This window comes from Megalops cyprinoides, chromosome 3 (genome assembly GCF_013368585.1).
Source record: "Megalops cyprinoides isolate fMegCyp1 chromosome 3, fMegCyp1.pri, whole genome shotgun sequence".
NCBI lineage: Eukaryota > Metazoa > Chordata > Actinopteri > Elopiformes > Megalopidae > Megalops > Megalops cyprinoides.
In genome coordinates, this window is record NC_050585.1 from 38,906,898 (window position 1) to 38,925,127 (window position 18,230).

Here is an 18,230-nt window from a genome sequence, read left to right on the forward strand (position 1 = left end):
AATCTATTGGGGTACATTTATAGGCCGCTTGGTGTCAAAATTTCCAGTATTTTTTTGTTCTTTTTTTTGTGCATATGTAATGGCCATCTTTTTGTAGCTGGGTGTGCTACTATATTTTAGCTTCTGTGGACTCTGTTCCCAAATGTAGGAAAAACACCACCTTTCTTCGCAATGAGACAGCTCTGTTACCATTCTCACTCAGATTGTTTCCAGATTCGAATCTCATATTAAAGGCTTTATTATTGAATTCATGCACATCGTTATGAACAGCTGAAGCTGGGAGTCAAATTAAGGTGTGCGATTTCAGGGACTGCCCTGGCCAACAGTGTTGTCCTGTCACCCCTTGAAATTGTTCTACATTTTAAACACATGCTAAGGAAATGCTTACCCTTACCTAGTGCTTATTGATGTAGCTATTCCATATTTGGACTGTGTGTTCATGCCTAATATATGTTTTATCATGATCATAGAGTTCATACAGTTCTGGTTATCAGCACCTCGAGAGTATGTCATGGTTTCTGCATTTGGTGTTTAGTGTGTCTTATCCTGTGACACAATGAGGACTGTATGTCAATGCAAAAAAAATGTTGCAGTTAGTACCTTTGGGTATATTTTATTGCAGAGTATTTGAAGTGAACACAACATTCCATATGAAATATCCTCATAGGTGGACTATCAAACAGTTCCACATTCACATTTATTTAGTGGCCAGCTGAAACTGTTAAATATCCTAACCATATCTTGAGGAGCAATACGATTGGTTGAACGTACTACAGCGCGTTACGTAAGAGCACTTCTGAAATTCAAAGTAACTGACGTAAACGCCGAGGTCGGTTATTGACTTTGTGCGCTGGGCTCATTGCAAATAATGGCAGTTGGGTTAAGTACGGCCTGGTCGTGTTTCGCCTTTGAGAATGACCCTCGAGTGTGTGTGAAATGGCTTGAACACAGGGGCATGTGACAGGAGCTATCAGCAGAGGGAAGGAACGAGCGCCTTGTTTATCTGCCCTCAGTACCAGAGGGTGCCTCTCCCCTCTCCCCTTTTGTTGTGCAGTATTTGTTTTTCCAGCTTGGCCTTCCCTGGGTCAGTGTACAGTGCATTAAAATCCCACAGCCCTGTGCCGAGAGATGTTGCCCAGGAAGGGGAGCGGGGGGGGGGGGGGGGGGGGGTATTGGTCGCGAGGACAAGGAAAGGTGAGAGAAGGACACATGCTGCGGGGAGAGATTTATGGGAGAGGGAGAGGGAGAAAAAGCACGATAGACAGACAGTAAGAGAGAGAGTTGGAGAGACCGGCTTGTTCCCTGCAGCAAGACAGCTGTTCCCTTTGCCTCTGCGATTCTCCTGTGCGATGCCTTCTCTTGATTTGATTGTGTTTTCTTCACAAAGCAGGGCTGCCACACGTGCATGGTGTCACGACAGCACGCAATTAACCTTAATGGGTTTGCCAGCCAGATGATTTACAGAAATTGATTTAAATTTTGAGTCTGATATTCACCGCTCTCTGAGGAATAAAGAATATGTCATCAGTACCATGATGTGTTTTTCTCAGTCTGTTTTTTTAACACCTACAATTTCATCCTTCATCAATATGGTGCCAAACAACACAGCTTTTCAGTCCTCAGTGTTATCAATTATTCAAATGGTTTTCATCAATATTTTGCATTTGCAGTTACATGCTACTTTGTCCAATTAGGTTTGAAAGGACTCGATCACTTTGTTGATCGACAACAGTCCCTGTACTCTGTAAGTGCAGTATTTGCACATGATGTGTCTGTAACTGTGATGTACTCTCTTCAACCGCATAAGAGAAAAATGATACAAATTAGCTATCCATTCAGACCACTGTAAAAAGTTACTTCAGTGCAAGGTTCTCAAAACCCGGATTCTAGTGACCACTTTGCTTTTGTGTAAAGAAGCCTTATTGCTGTGTGCAGTTGGGTGTATATCTGGGGAGTGTACACTGATTAATGTGACAGCTGTCCACTGGTAAAATGGAGCACGCAGATGGATGAGACGGAACACGCTGGGAAGTCCAGGCCGTTTATGTCGCTCATTCCAGGAAGGCCATCCAGAATTGTGTTTAGGTTACCTGACTGATAACCTTTTGGGAAGTGAGTAAATTAAAATCCTTACTGAGAAACGGTTGCTCACAGTCAAGTAAAGTTGTATGAATGGGTTAGCTAAGAGACATAATTGATGAGATCTAACTGGCGTGCATACCGCTGTATAACGGGGTACCTACTTGGGGTACCTTCTTGCAGAGCAAGTAGATGGCTGTGTAATATCTCATACAATCAAAGACGCCTGAGTCTTTAATAACTTTTATAAATTTTTTATAACTTTCTGCACCTGTGGTTGAAATTACGTTAATTATGATTTTATAACTTTATTTAATTATTAGTCCCAGATCACATCTTTAGATTTTAGACTGTTGCCTCATTAGTTTTAATATAAATGCCTTTATCATGCAAAAGACTAGGTCACACCAGGTCAAATGTTTTGCTGCCATTAAGGATGAGAACTTTGATGGAGAGTATGATGGTCAGCTAAGATGTGCATACTTTACCTGTTGAAGTGAAGATTCAAGTGAATTGTTCAACTCCTTTATTGCAATACACATTCAAACAATTGTGCATTATTTATTCTCCTGCTAAATGTCTACATCCAGAGTGATGTGTATTGCTTACATTTGAGGTCCTCATCGATTACCTGTACATTACCGACCTGTATTTCACTTGCAGACAGCTTGAAAAGTACAGTGTATTGCCACGCTAATTCACCCTCCATATTAGCTCTTAAACCTCCCTGTGGAAAATGTTTGGCATTTACTGTTTTTTTTTATATGAGACCCTAGAATTTTGTGGGTATATGTGAGTTTCCAACCCCTGAAATGTACAGCACATACAGACCTTGGGCTTCTCACATGATGCAGTGTCCGCCTGTCCTGCTGCTGACCCTAAAACAAAAACAAGGGATGTTTTTACCCTCGGTCTCAGTCGCCAAGGGGGAGTGTCCTGTAAGTTCTAAGAAGGTCCATCCGGAGTGCAGTTTTTCAGGTCACCTGACAGGACAAAAATCTATCTCACATTTTTAGTTTTGTTTGATCAAGGCTATTTTCAAGGAACCTCTTTGTGATTCAGCTTGATTATCAGCCCAAAAGAAGCCTTGTGGTTAAAGTGCTGGAGATTTCATGATAATGGAAATATTGAAAGAATATTTCACTGCAGACTGACTAATGGGAAAAAGTTATTTGTCTGTGTAGAACATCTCGTCATAACATCAGTGCAGGTGGTCTCTTACTATAATAATAGAGGGCTTTGTAGTTGTCTCTGTCATAAAATGAGTCAAATTAGATCATAAACGTCACCCATACGCTGGATTCTGAGTTTTATTTAAAGTAATGATGGATGTGCCTTATTTCAACTTGTGTGTTCCCCTCCCTGTCTCCCCTCTTCTCTCGCCAGCACTGCCAGTAACTCGAACCGGAGCACGCCAGCTTGCTCGCCCGTCCTTCGCAAACGCTCACGCTCGCCGACGCCCCAGAGCTTGGAGGGCGAGACCATGGTGGAGAAGGGCTCAGACCACTCCTCTGACAAGTCCCCCTCGACCCCGGAGCAGGTCGTCCAGCGCACCTACAGCCAGTCTGTGCACTCCGCACGCAGCAGCAGCAAGAACTCCAAAGTGAGCCCCGCCCACTGTCTGCCACTCCCATTCTTAGCCTCTCCCCCTCCTTTTAGGGCTCCTCACTAACTCCATACACACGTTAGATGGCATTTACATGTGTTCTGTCTTTGATTGCAAGTATGCCGCAAACATAGAAATGGCGTAAAATAAACCCTGTGGTCTCTAAATGTTGTCTACAGTATAACAGACTTGGACTGTTTTTGATGTTAACTAACCCTTCATATACAATTATATGAGAGTGGCACGTTTTAAGAACTCTGTACTGGCAATTAATATTGATCATCTAGACATCAAATAATATTGATCATCTAGACCTCCTTCATTTACTTACGGAATGTAACTTTAATCAAAGAACTATTGCTAGCCATGTTCTTTTCAGTTAATATTAAGTCAGATACAAATTTAGGACAGTTCCAGGTGTGCACATGTACAAGATAGGTCACAATCATACACTGTAGTCCATACTTTTAGACCACTTTCAGACAGGTGTACCTTTCCCTCATTGTGCCTAACAATGCTTGCAAAAGAATTTGCCCCCGTATTTGTACATGTACAGAATGTCACTTTGTCACCCAGGTATTTAAACATGGCCACAGTTGTCTAATAAGGCCTTGGCCTTCTGCAAACCCATTCACATATGTGCTATCTGTCAAAGAAACCCAAATCCTGTACACAAAATTACACCACTAAGTGGGCCAAGAGTTGATTACTGACCCTTTCATGGATGTACAGTAACTTGACCTTTGACATGAAGACATGAAGCGAGTTGCTAATGTGTTTGATGGAAAGTGGGTTGAGTGGCCGGGTACCTGATTCCAGGGAACGGGTCGCGTCAGGACTCCCAAAACAAGCACTGTTCATTCAAGCATACAGAAATGCATTGTCATGCTCTGTGGGTGACATTACATGTCCTGCTACCTCAGGAGGCTTAAGACTTTCCACGTTCTAGCCATTTCAAGTCAACACTTTTAAATCAGCCTCACAGTGGGGCTGATCAGAATAGATGTGTGGTGAAATTCAGATCACTCTGCCAGACATCATTGTTTTCCCGCAGCCATAAAGCTGTTCAGCTAGGGCCATCAGTCAGAGGTCAGAGTCCAGGAGCGGGGCTGTAGGAGCAGGTCTCGATATGGCATCTTGGACCTTGTATCACTGAGGTCCTGATATAGCAGCCTGACATGGACAGAGAAAGACAAGGTCTTTCCTTTTCCTAGGGCCTGGGTGAGGATTAACTGCACTTCAAACAAATCATGTTAGAATGTATCAAACCCAGTAAGTCATTTTGTAGGTTTTCTACACAACTGCTTTGCTTGGAAGGTCTAAACTAAAGTGTATTAATCTCTATGTTTTCATATATACTTCATGTACAACCAAGCGATATGTGATCCTCAGTCCAGTAGTTACATGATTATATTTAACAATTTTCCTATCCCTGCTCTGCCAGTTACTTATATAGAGTCCTATGCAGAAATTCTGCCTTAAAAGTGCCAATCAAGACTTGTCATTTTGTCTTCATCTTTCCTCTCATTGTAAATGTGGAATGCTTTGCTTATGTTGCTCCGGCACCATCACATGAAATGTCTGTTCTCTGATACTGATTGTTCAACTTTCTGTTCCTTCTCATTGTTGTGGTTGCAGTTTTGTTTTCTGATTTCTTTGTTCTTCTTCTTATGCATGCTAGTCTCACAAGCGACTTTCCAAAGTAAGCATTACTCTTTTCTGTTCCTAATCCTCCTGCTGTTCACCCCTGTATACTGCTGTGTGCTTGCTCCATGTCCCCCCAGCCCTTCTGTGATACTCCGTATTTTGTCACCTGCCCTCTGTGTCTTACCATGTGTGTTCCCCCCTACCATCCTGTTTCATGTGCACCCCCTCCCCCACCATTTGGTTTCAAATATGCTTTTTCATGGTAGAGTCTGCATTTAAAAAAAAAAGATCTATTAAATATTTTGAATATTTATTTAATAAATATAAAATATAAATATATATTTTAAATTTAATATGCTCATCTTATTTTTAGAGACCTCCATACTGTAATACATAGTACCCTTTTTAATGCAGAATTGCTGAAACAAACCATGTGATATGTATTTATGGTTATACTTCAACATTTTGTCATTTCTAGTAGGCCTAAAAAAAGTAATAAACTATGTTGGATTGAATCTGTTGAAAACTTGGTTGCCGTAATGGATCAACTCATAGAAGTAAACCTACTTCGTGATTAATTTCCATCAATGCCTGTATAACATATGTGTGTGCAGTGCTCAAAGGCTAAGAGCTCAGTAATCACTCTGTCTCAGATCTGGACTGTTGAGTGTTGTGATTGCCAACTTGCGCCATGTGATTAGCTGCACATGGAGCCGTCACCGCAGCAACACAGTCAGTGAAGGTCACACACCTCTTGCTGCTAGGAGCTCTCTCGCTGCATGTGAGCTGTGCGGTTCTCCATTCCGGCAACAGAGATTAAGCTGGAGCGGTGGAAGGAGGGCACATCCCAGCCTGTCTAACTGCCACCTCTGCCCCCATCTTAGGAAACCTGATCTTTTCGGTCCGTGGGCAAGAGGACTTACAGTATTGCTGACTTTTGGCACATACTGGGGCTTAAAGCCTTGCTTTCTGATTGGCTAAACTGGAAAGGAGGCGTGTCAGTATTGACTGGGATTTCCTGTAGACTATTTTCATGCTTAAGGCCATTTTTTGAATGTGTGCAATTGTAGGTGCAGGTTCACCATGCCAACCAACTAGAGAAAAGATTTGCCATAGTTGTTTTATGTGTTTGCATGCCAGGGTTCCTCCATTTTCATTCTTATTTTATCTTCATTTTCTTTCCAGTATGACAGACTAAACCTGCTTAAAGTAAGCATTCATTTTTTTTTTTCATTTGGTTTGCTTTCTCCCATTCTTTTTCCCTTTCTTCATCCATATCTGACCTCCTAGCTATTCTGATGTCAGAACCCGTGTCTAGTTCTCCCTAGCTTTGACTACATTCCACTTAGTTACCACTTTAAAGTCAAAATGTCACATGAATCATTATATGTTATCCATGAATATGCCATCAACTATATGTTAATGCATATGTTATGAAACAAAATAAGCAGACTTATCATACATTTATCGTACACATATATTTGTTATGAATGGGATTTATGAGAGCTGACCCTAAAACCACACACAACTAGTTTTCTCAGTTTCTTCCCTTAAATAGTTCTGGGAATAGATTAAAACATTGGTCTTCTTCTCCTTTAAAACATTGGCATACTTTTTAAAGCACCATCCAGGGTACCTAGAAATCCATATCTGAAACTCATAAGGTTGAGGAGGCTGCATATATGCACGGGATTGTGTGTGTGTGTGTGGGTGCGCGTGTGTGTGTGTGTGTGTGTGTGTGTGTGTTTTGTACTTGTTGGGGACTAACTCAGTGTGATATCATGACCTCAGACTAAGCATTCTGTAGGCCTTTGTGAAGATTCCTAGGTAAAAGGGGCCCAGCAGGGGCCTCTGTGTTAAAGGGACAGTTAATCAGTGGGGCTTAACCTTTTTTCTCCTCACTGTCTGGCCTGCCACCTTGCCCATGTCTCTCTGGAGCCTTAATTTGCTCACACACCCTCCACTGCACATCGCGTTCCTATCGGATTAACTCACACGTTCAGAATGCCAGACTGCAGGCACTTATATGAGGCTGACTGCTCAAAACCAAGCGTAGAACACATTGTACATTCTGTATTGAGAAATCAGAAAAATTAAAAAAGGTAAGGTATTTTACAACATTCTAAAAGCTTGACCCTGACTCAAACTACTAATATACAGGAGAATCCATGTCTAAAATCTTAAAGTTGGTCATCTATTTTTGGCCTCGCTCATTGATTACTGTGCTGAATATTTTACTAAAAGAATAGTGATGCTGCCCTCTTGTGGGTAAGCAAAGGACATAAAAGAAAAGTCAATGTGTTCTTCACGCCTATGAATATGACTGTCTGCATTTAATGCAATATTCACAACTGACAAGTCACATTTTTGCCTTTGCTTTGATGTGTAGAACTTGTATTTCTGTATTACCACAATTCTGAATGAAGTGTCACTTTAACAGTACAAGGAAAAGAGGAACTCCTACTAAACCATCCAGTTGGATGACATTGCACACAATATCCTGCACCTCCCCTTCCTGCACAAAGTGAAGAGCCAAAAATATGACCTTTGAACCTTTACTGTGTACCCACTGTTAATGCTGTAGCTCCTCTGTTTATGTCCTCTCTGCTATGTAGCACCTTGAGCAGGAGTGCTTGTCAAAGTAACTGACAGCTTGTTCTTGTCTCTTTTGTCTCCAACGTGCATTTGACTCCGGGCCCACAGAAAAGCCAGAGCTGGTACAACGTAAGTCACACATTCTGTTTTCTTGGCAGTGCGTCTGTGTCTGTGTCTGTGATCTGTGTGGATCGGCAGAAAGGGGCTTGGGTCGGGGCAGAAGGGGGGAGAGACTGTCATCATTGTGACAGGCAGTGCGTGCGGAGGGGCTCGCAGGGGTCGGCATCGGCGTGTGCCTGTCGACTCTGTCTTGGCGTCCTGCAAAGGTGTGTAACTTGCCGCTGAATGTCTGCTGCGAAGGCTGCACAGGTGGCGGCTGTTTGACAGGACGCGATGACAGCGTGTGAAAGCTTTTACCCGACGGTCACCTTTCCCTGCAGCTCAGTGGTGACAGCCCGGGAAAAGTTGACGAAGTCAGGTCCGTGTTTTGATATTCAGAGCGTTGTTTCCATCCCAGACAGGAGTGTGCTGATATTTTTTTTACCTTTAAAGTTTCATATTGTGTTAAGTAAATTCCTTGAATATGATTGGTGTTCTAATATAAGCTGCAACTTCTTTGTTTAAAGAAAATGTGCAAGAAATGTAGTGGTATGTAGTGGTAGTTGAGATATATGTAGTTGTTTACCCAAAGCTTGAATTTATTTAGGACTTGCAATGTTTAATGTAGGTCATTCTTCTGTGACAGCAAAAGCATTTGACTGTATTTGGGTATTCAGAGAATATAAAGGAACCAGTAAAAATTCTTGGTCTTCAAATGTGAGATTTCATGGAAGCAAATGGAGGGCGAGGGGGATATATCCTGTAGATAAAAATATACTCTCTTTGGCCAAAAGGGGGGGGACTTGCTTCTTTTTATAAGGTATTTGCTTCATCTATTTATGATGGCTCTGTTCCATTTAATAAACTAGCAGGTGGGAATAAGTCATATGACTTGCATAGCTCTATGTACTGACTCATCTTAGGATTCTTCCCAGTGGATTTCTTCAAATACTGAAGAAATAAAACTCTTTTCAGCATTGAAGGCAGACCGCATCCCTTTCAAATGGCCTTCCTTTTAAAAATAGCATGTGCATCTCCCCGTATTCCATCTCAATACTTGAACTCATTTGAAAGGCCTTTGTATGTCGGAGCAGATGTACTGATTCTACCATTGTAACCTAACAGGAAAGCACTGAAAAAGTTTTGTGTGGAAGGAGTGCCTTTAGTTTTCCAGCTGCTGGACCTTCTATGACTTGAGCGTCTCCACCTCTCTCTGACCTCATCTCTAACTAATGCCCTCTTCTATGTCTCCTTATTTTATGAATCATTATGAATCCACAGTGGTTCTCAATTCACTGCAGAGTTACTCACAAACAGAAACAGGCTGCAGATGCTCATGTGCTGTACTTGTTGAAAAGCTTATGTTTTCTCTGTACAGCACACAAGTGTTAAACCTCTTTTTCTACATTCCACTGTTATTCCTAATCAATATCAGAGGATGTTAGTCATTCATGTAATGATTGGATTGGCATTAATGGTGATCGACTGTCCTTTGCTTGAATGCAGCAGGACTAAAAGGGATACTGAAAATATAAGGAAGGTGTTTTGTCCAGTCAATGGGCAGAGTTATGGGAGGCAAAGAAAAGCTTGAGAATCCCTGGTGTTGTGTGTAGAGTTTTTTTCTCACTCTGTGTATTTCTCTGGTTCTGTGCTTTCTTTCTTTTTACTTTAATGTGTCCTCCCCCTCTCTCTCCAGCATGAAAGACAGCACCTCCTTAGAGTAAGCATGACCCGTGTTCAATTTCAATTTCAATTTTTCATTTCTTTTCCTGCATTTTTTCTCAGTATCTCCCACATGATTCTTTGAGCATCCTGTTCTTCCAGATCTTACCTTGTTTCCACCTGATAGCTAACCCATGCGGTGGCATTAACCAAATGCCAATAACGTAATCACAATTTCAAAATTGCAGGTTTGTCAATATCAGTGTCTAAAGTGACCACCCAGCCCTGCAGCCCTTCTCCTTCACTCCAAAAAAAGAAGTGTCACAATTTGTAACCAAAATCACAGACCAAACGGTCAGAGTCGTGCAGATGATTAGCACAATTCCACCCTCGAGGCGAGAGCTTTCAGATCGGCTCTGCATGTCTGGGCATGCAGTATCTGCAGTTGTGCAGAAGGGCTGACTCCATGGAGATGTTGGGTCAGCAGGTGGTAACAAGTCAACCCCGGCCTGTACTCTGCACCCTGCCCTGGGTTTGTGCTGCTTTTGCACTGAGGTCAATATCTGAAGGGTTCTGCTAGCATGTTCTGCTAGTATCTGAGCTCTGCTAGCATGTTCACCTCTTCAGGTTCCACCCAGCATGACACGCCGGGCTGCTGCTGGCTCTCAGCTGTGAGCCGAGATTCATTGCTATTTGGTGGAAAGTGGGTGCCTCTTTTGAAGAAATTCACGTTTATACCTGTGTCATCAAATCATTTTCAGCGGACATCACATATTTTTCAATGGTTGTAGAAAGTAGTTGAACATTCATTGAGTGTGTTATTTTTCCAAAGGGGACCTATATTTCACTTAACCAGCTTTAATATTAGTATCCTAACAATTATTCTGAGATTGAATTGCAGACCTTTCTCTAACACCACGGACTTGTGCAAAAATATTTCTATATTTCTGTGGATTTTCACAATGATTGTTGTCATTTGAATGCAGAATATTTCATGTTGTATGTCACATGAAGCTAGTGTGGCTAACAGTGCTTCTAAGCTAAATGAAGACACACCGTTTCCCTAGTGGTGGACACTGGTGCGAGGGATTCGAGTAGATTTGAGCATTAAAGCATTATTTATCATATTAGGCATTAAAGCATATTTACTCACAAACTGCCAGCAATAGTCATGGTTGATGTGTGAGTATGTGAGTATACTACACTTGCGTCAGTGCCATTTCACATAGGCTTGACGCTGATTAAGATTCCAAATGAAGGTCTACATTCTGAGGCTTTTGATACAATGATGACATATGTTTAGGTAAAAATAAAAGAAAGATTAATAGTAACTACTCTAAGAACAATGAATCCATTATTCTTAAATTTGCTCTTGTTTTTTATGCATTTGATGTTTTCATTGATAAAATATGCTGGAGTTAGGATTCAGTGCAGCCAAAAATGTTGTTTCTCAGTTGTTTCTCACCATTTTTTCATAGATAACAAGAATGAGTCTTTCACATTATGATTACATCTATAAAACTCCATTTCCTGCTAGTATTTTTCCCATGGGAAATGAAAAATTTGTTTTTGATGCAAACAATTGAGCTGGGTGAAAAAAAGCTCCTTTGTGCCCCTGTGTGTGTAGAAATACTTTGTGTTTGTGGAGCTCCTGATCTCAGTCCCGGCCTCTGCAACATGACAGCAGATAAGGAGAGCCCTCAGACAAAGGGGGCATTGTGGAGGACTGCTCCAGTCGCCATCCCGCTGCCACTCTCACATGGACTTTTGCTCCGCAGATCGACATTACATGCGGCTAATCGATTCATCTCGTGACCTGCTGGGCTTTCAACTGGAATGTGCCCTTTGCTTAATGTTGGCTGTGACCTTTTTCCTATACCCACATACACACTGAAGAGCACCAGCCACAGCCCACTGTACTCATAAACACCTGAAGTCACTCAACAGTTTTTTTTTTTTACATTTCATACTGTAAGGAAATAAGAATGGTAAGGCCTGACTAATCAGGTCACAGTGCAGAGTACCATAGGTGACTTTGCATTTGTTTGAGCAAAGCCAACGGTGACTGTACTTGGGTTCAATGGTTTCCAGAATGGCAGAAGTTACCTTCTGGCTGTGGAGTGCAGGGTTACTCCTCACGGCACGGTGTGCGCAAAGCAACAGATCACACTCTCACTCTGGTCCGCTCCCATGTACTGCACGTTCTAAGCAGTGATTGAGTGATACCAGCTTGTGAAGAAGCCATTGTGGTGCGGCGCATGATCTCCTGCTGTGGGTTAATGTCTAATAGATAGGACTCCGTCCAAAATGCCTCTGCAGTGACAGGTCTGCAGTGGGAAGTAAAATGGGCCTCTCCTCTGCCCATAAAGTATGAGTCACAACCATGCGCTGTTACGATTATGTCTCGATTCCCGTTGGGTCACAGTTATATGGCACACCTAAGTGTAACAAATGGCTCAGCCCAGGCAATCTGATCGCTTCTGATAAAAAAAATAAACTGCAAAGGGCAAAGTGGATTTCACCCCTGTGTAAAGCCCATACAGGAGCAATCGCACCAGATAAAACAAGCCATCTCCCTCCTCTTATCAGTATGGACTACAAAGCAGAAGCCACCGTGTAGACGGTAAAGCAGAGGTGAGTGGTGATTCTTTTTAGCCTGCTGAGGACAGGCTTGTGGGGTCTGCTTGCAGGGCAGCTGGTGGGGTGTGCTGTGATTCACCACTATGGCATGAGAGGCAGCCCAGAGTTCATTCACCCTGCGCTGGGGTGAGAGAGAGGAAGGAGGGTTGGCCTTGGCCGGACTACAATGTTTACTCGAAGGATGCCTCCAGCACAAAGGCATGCACTGTGAGCGGCCGTCCCATCACATGCGCACAAAGTTGCCAAAAAGCACAAGGTTTGAATCTTGAGCAATCCTCGGATCCGAGGCTAAAAAAGCATACATGCTGTCCTGCATAAAGTTGTTTTCAACAAGGTCAGTGAGCTTTTTTCCCTTTTCACAGTCATGCTTTTGTGTGTTCTCCATCTCGGTGAAGATCGCCAGGTCTGTGCTAAAATTCAGATGTCTGTTCGCATGATGATGGTTGATAAATTAGAGAGAGGTCACTTTCATGATGCAGATCAACTCTTTGAATGGAGTTTTAGGGTGTTTTTGCCTCTGAGGAAGGGGGCTGGGGTGGAGGAAGAGGGAGGGAGGGGCTTTATCTGCATGTATCTGACTAGTCCTTATTTCGACAAAGATTGACACTTCCATAAACAAAGAGCAGGCGCATCTGATCCTGGTTTCCACTGCAGTCTGGTTTCCAGTTGGCTGGGAGAGAACATACTTCAGTGGGAAACAGGAGCCTTACTGAGTCTCCTCCCACTCTCATACTCTCCCTCTCTCTCACACTTTCTTTCGCTGTGTGACACACACATACACACACTCACACATACTCCTCCCACATCGTACTCTTCAAGAGCTGTTTTCTAAGAATCGCAGAGCAGGGAGAGCTAGGGCCATGAGAGCACTCGAGGTTTTCTGTGCTAGTGCAATGCAGTTGGCAGCGCCTCCAGGTCCAGTCCACTCCTGGGTACCAGTCACTGCTGGTACTCACTGTTTGCCTTGTGGTTAATGTGTAACTCTGTGCTCCACTGCTGGGTTTATATCTGTTACTAGGGAGAGGTCTTCATATTTTCAGGGTCAGTGTCACAGACAATGTGTCTGTTCTGGCACCTGTGAAGGAGAAGAAGCCTACTGATTCCAGGAGATGGTCTTGCCTGATGCTTTTTCATTTTTTTCATTATTTTGTTCTCCTGTACTGAGCCACCATGGTGGATGGGTGGATTTTGCAGACTCTTCTCACTGTTCAGGACAGCAAATCTCAAAAACAAACTGGATAAACTATGACTTGCAGATGAAAAAGATGACATTTCTGAATTTTGACATCTTGTTTCCAAATCTTTCCAAAGCAAGCTGGAGATTGCCTGACTTTGCTTACCAAGTCTGACTCTTTTTCCAGACTAAGTTGATGTCCCGACTTCATGGTGTGGCTGTGATTTATGTTTTTGATTTATGGACACAGATATGGCCTCTCTTGGCTGCAGCAGAGCCAATACAGGGGACGCTCAGAATTGTCGCCGTCACTGAATTTGGCTGACAGGATTGTAATTTACACCCTTCACTGGTATCACCTCGTCTAACACTCACGTTATTCCAAATGCCACGGAGCCTTTGGTCTTCTTCCAAAAGATATAGATAGTAGTTATAATAGTATTGTCTATAGCATAGTAGAGATTCTTAGTTGTTCACAGTGGCATTCAGTGATGAGGCTTCTCAGAAATCACTGATATTGGTAGATGGAAAGGGCTCTACCCCAGAACAGGGGAGTGGTAGCTGCAGAAGAGCAAGGGCAGGTTCCAGGTGGCCGTCTGCCGGGAGTGCCTGGCTTTGTGATAACTCGATCTCTCTTTTTCGAATCGGAAAAACAACAACAATTGTTTAGGCATCACGTGCCTCCAGCTGCTTCACGCTCGTCACAGCCATAATACACGCTTCGGCCTCTCGAACGTCAGAATCTGGATCGCTGAGGTGTGTGCGCCAGGGTAACTGAGGGTTACACTGGTCAAGGACGCCTCCCATTCAGCCTTGTCAGTTCACAGGGCAGAACGCTGCTGCTGCTGTATTTCAGCCCTCACTAACTCAGTGGGGCCATTGTGCTGGAGACGGGGCTCTCTGTGGTGAGGAAGTGACCCTGCTGTCTCTCTGTTCTGCAGTGGCTGGACTCTGTACAGCAGCTAGATTCAGACCGCGCTCTTCCCCAGGGAGAGAGAAGTAATAATACACAACGTGTGACTGGGGCGGAGGGTTACTGAGGGGCAGCGGCTGCAGCAGGCATTCTGTTTTAGAGACTGCAACCATGAAGCGGGAGTCAGCCAGGCTGGGCGCTTAGACAGCATGAAATAGCATTCCAACAGGCCTCTGGGTTACTGGATAAAATCACCATCTCTACGGTAGTATTCCGACAGACCCCTGGGGCACAAGGACTTGAATTGTCAATTGAATTGCGGAGGACGAACTGAAGAAGCACTTGGTGTTTTTGGTGCCGGTCTTCAGCATGGAAGCTCTGGTCAACACGGGGTCAGAGTGGGAGACCATCCTGGAAGCGGTCCTTCAGGCACAGGCGGTCCGGGAGGACTGGGAATCCGAGGAGGTCCCAGCTGTGAGTGTCCCAGCAGAGCGGAGCCAGGGGCGGGGAGGCTAAAGTCCTCTGGTCCATCCCTCCTGATTGTTTCCACAGCAGGGCTTTCGCAGCCCTGGCTCGCCAGCATCCCGAGCTCATGAATCATCGGCTATTTGGACTCTCGGGGGACTGGTCAGGACAGAGTCCTGTTGTGGAAAGAGCTAGAGGGATCAGGTGTCGGACTAGAGTGAAGGCATGAGCATATGCAGAGTCTCATATTTATCAACCTCTCTGCTGAGGTTTTGGGGATTTTATGTTGTGAGGTGCAAGGTAACGGGGTGATGATCCATGTGGCTGAGGCTGCAAAGCCTAGCCTTTCTCAGCCTGGTGATTGGTGAATGAGTGCTGCTCACAAGTCCCTATTTGTAAATGTCACTGCACTTGTGTCTCAGGCTCAAAAGTAGACATTGTTATTGGGCATCGCAAATCATTGTTGCAAATACTGTAGGTGTTTGGACTGATTCTTTGACCCGTTGAGGCATGCTTTGACTCTTCAGACACTTTGTAATTAGAATGGTCCTGACTATATGCGGGAGGCAGTGGTGAGCCTTCCTCCACTCTTCCTCCTTTTTTTCAAATAATTATTTATTGGTTTTGCCATAATATTCCACAGTCATTACAATACAAACAATACAAGATAAGTGTGTTGAGAGTGTTATATCAGTGAATACCAGACAAGTACAGGTCATAATCTTGACATTTTTCCTTTTTGAACAACGAAGACAACTGCTTTCTGTCCAGCAAAGAAATTAATGAGCACACATACGAAAAGCTGGAAATGTTTTCCTCTCCTCGGGGCTGAAGAATGTAGCGCTGTTCTCTCACCGAAGCCTTCTAGAGGGGAGTGGCTGAGCTCTGTTTAGTCGCACAGATAAGCTGACAGCTGAGGCTTCTTTAAGAGCAAGCATATTTACAGGCCTCTCACATGGGGTGCATGGCATGTATCCAGTTCAAGTTTAGGACATTTGGAGCTAAACATGGATCAAAAGGTCGAATTTTTTCAACAATCACAAAAGGAACTCTGTACTTTAATACAAAGCTGCAAAAATCAGATAACATAGGATCTTGTGCTGGTTTATCTTGGGCTTTACCATTGAGTTTTAAACAGTTACAATGTAAGGATCTCACAATGTTTGTACTGTAATACAAAGTTTTCCTTTGTATTATTACCATAGCAGGCAGCGATTAATGGCTAGTCTTGCATGATGCATGGTCCATAATTATCATGCATTCAGAGGTGTTTAATTACTCACCAGTCAGATGTTAATACGTTTGTGTTTATATTCTCGCCCTGCTGAGGTTTACTTTAGTATACACGTGTGGGTGTAGGAGGCTGGGAGTGCGTAGCCCTGGCCTGTGGCCTCACTGTCTTTTGTAAACAGCGCGTAGATCCCTGTACCTGGGCCCAGTCAGGCACGACAGAGTAATCACACTGTCCGCTTGACACATGCCTGGGATTCAGGGAGAGAGGACAGAGGGCAGCCCCCCCTTGGCGTGCTCTTGTCGCTGATGACCGGCATCCAGTTGGATGAATTTCTACAGATATGGCAGCAGTGTGATCTGTTTTCTGAGGCTGCTGTCACTTGCTTTGTGAGGTTTAGGCAGAGGTTAGTCTACGTGCTATTCTGCATGTATTTTGATGTTCCTCAGTCCCTACTGTTCGGGGGAAAATGAGGTTGTGGAGAGAGGTGGGGCACTGAGGCTTGGACCAGGTAGTAGTGAAGACGTGACCATATGCAGGATTCCCAGCTTCCTCACAAACCTCTCTGCTGAGGTTTTTGTTCTTTTAGGTTGTGAAATGATCTCGAAAACATTAGTACACAACAGCAGGGAACTTGTGGTACATAGACAGAGGTGAAGCATGTGGCAGGTACAAGCACTATGGGAAGGTATTTGTGTTGTTAACACATAAGAAGGAGCCTCATGCAGCCTTGCATGCTACAGAATTGTTTCTTGCATTTGAAAGGATCTGTGGATGTGAAACGGGCAGTGCTTTGTGGATGGCTGAGCATGTTTAACGTTCATATGCGGCACTAATGAGAACGCAACGCCTCACAGACCCTCTGAGTGTCAGCCTTTGGTCTGGGTGAGCAGGCTGAGTCAAAAGAACAGGAGTAATCCATGAGGTGCTTTAACAAGAATGGTATGCACTTGATTGCGTGGCATTGTGACTGTGTGTGTGTGTGTGTGTGTGTGTGTGTGTGTGTGTGTGTGTGTGTGTGTGTGTGTTTGTGTGCGCGTGCCTGCATGTGTAAGTACTTGTGCGTGTTTCCCCTCTAACTCCGTGTTTGTCCCTGTCCCTTTCTCCTCCCTGCTGCAGGTCTTGAGTCCCACATATAAGCAGCGCAATGAGGACTTCAGGAAGCTTTTCAAACAGCTGCCAGACACTGAGCGGCTCATTGTGGGTGAGTTGCCACCGGCGACAGGGGTCGGGGGTTACAGGACTGCTGCACAGCCGCCCCACAAACAGTCACAGCAAGGAACCCTGTGTGTCCGTGTTACATACTGTACCTGTACATGGCAACTCTGAACTGTCATGTCATGTCTGCTCAGCTTCCCTGCTATGTCAGGTAAATGAGCTGAAACTAATTTAATGTGATGCTATGAATTATAAATAATGTAGAGAAAGGTGATTTTCCTGCGAGAGATAAAGTTATCTTTCATTAACTATTTTTATTTCAAAAATATGGCTGTTTCTGCCATTGCCTTTCAGAGAAAGCTCCTATCATGAGATTTAAACTTACAGGATGCAGGGCAGTAGTGGATGAATCCAAAGGACAGTTGAATTTAAGCAGTTGAATCAAAACAGCTTTTTTTCCTCATAAAAAAGGTGTTTACTTTGCAATTTACATTTGAATCTTATCTAAATTTAAAAGGTACTGTATTTAGTAACCTGAAATTCATTAACAGTTTCTGGAAAAAGTCAGTGTTTAAACAAGAACCACAGGTGTAAAGTTGGATATACTAAGCACAATCGAATCAGTGGACCTTACGGGGCTGGTGAATAAACTTTCATAATCCAATACACACTTTAACCTGGGTTTCATTATGTCACCAACTCCCTTTGGGTGCCCATTTAGCTGAGCAATTCTTGAAGCACACATCTCTCCCAGCAAAACTGAAAGCACAGGCAGAAGGAACAGCAGCTCTGTGAGGTCTAAGCATTACAATTCCCTATGCATTTTGTTCAGAAAACCTCTTTACCTGCTAGTTTGTACTTTGCCTGGCCAACCTTTGGAACTTTGTCATGCAGTGCTTCTAACATTGTAGACTCTGCATGGTTTTTTGCTTGTGTTGTATTGTACCTCACTTGTAAGCCA

General features: G+C 43.6%; 1 protein-coding gene across 9 annotated transcripts in view; it reads left to right on the forward strand.

Annotated features, from left to right (window-relative positions):
* gramd1ba (GRAM domain containing 1Ba) overlaps window positions 1-18,230 on the forward strand; it is a 129,868-nt gene that overhangs the window by 101,247 nt on the left and 10,391 nt on the right. For all 9 annotated transcript variants that reach the window (XM_036524302.1, XM_036524296.1, XM_036524298.1 and 6 more), the window contains 3 exons: window positions 3,466-3,682; window positions 8,036-8,056; window positions 17,231-17,315. In XM_036524302.1, the coding sequence (XP_036380195.1) occupies window positions 3,466-3,682; window positions 8,036-8,056; window positions 17,231-17,315 (323 nt within the window). The remainder of the gene's footprint in view (window positions 1-3,465; window positions 3,683-8,035; window positions 8,057-17,230; window positions 17,316-18,230) is intronic.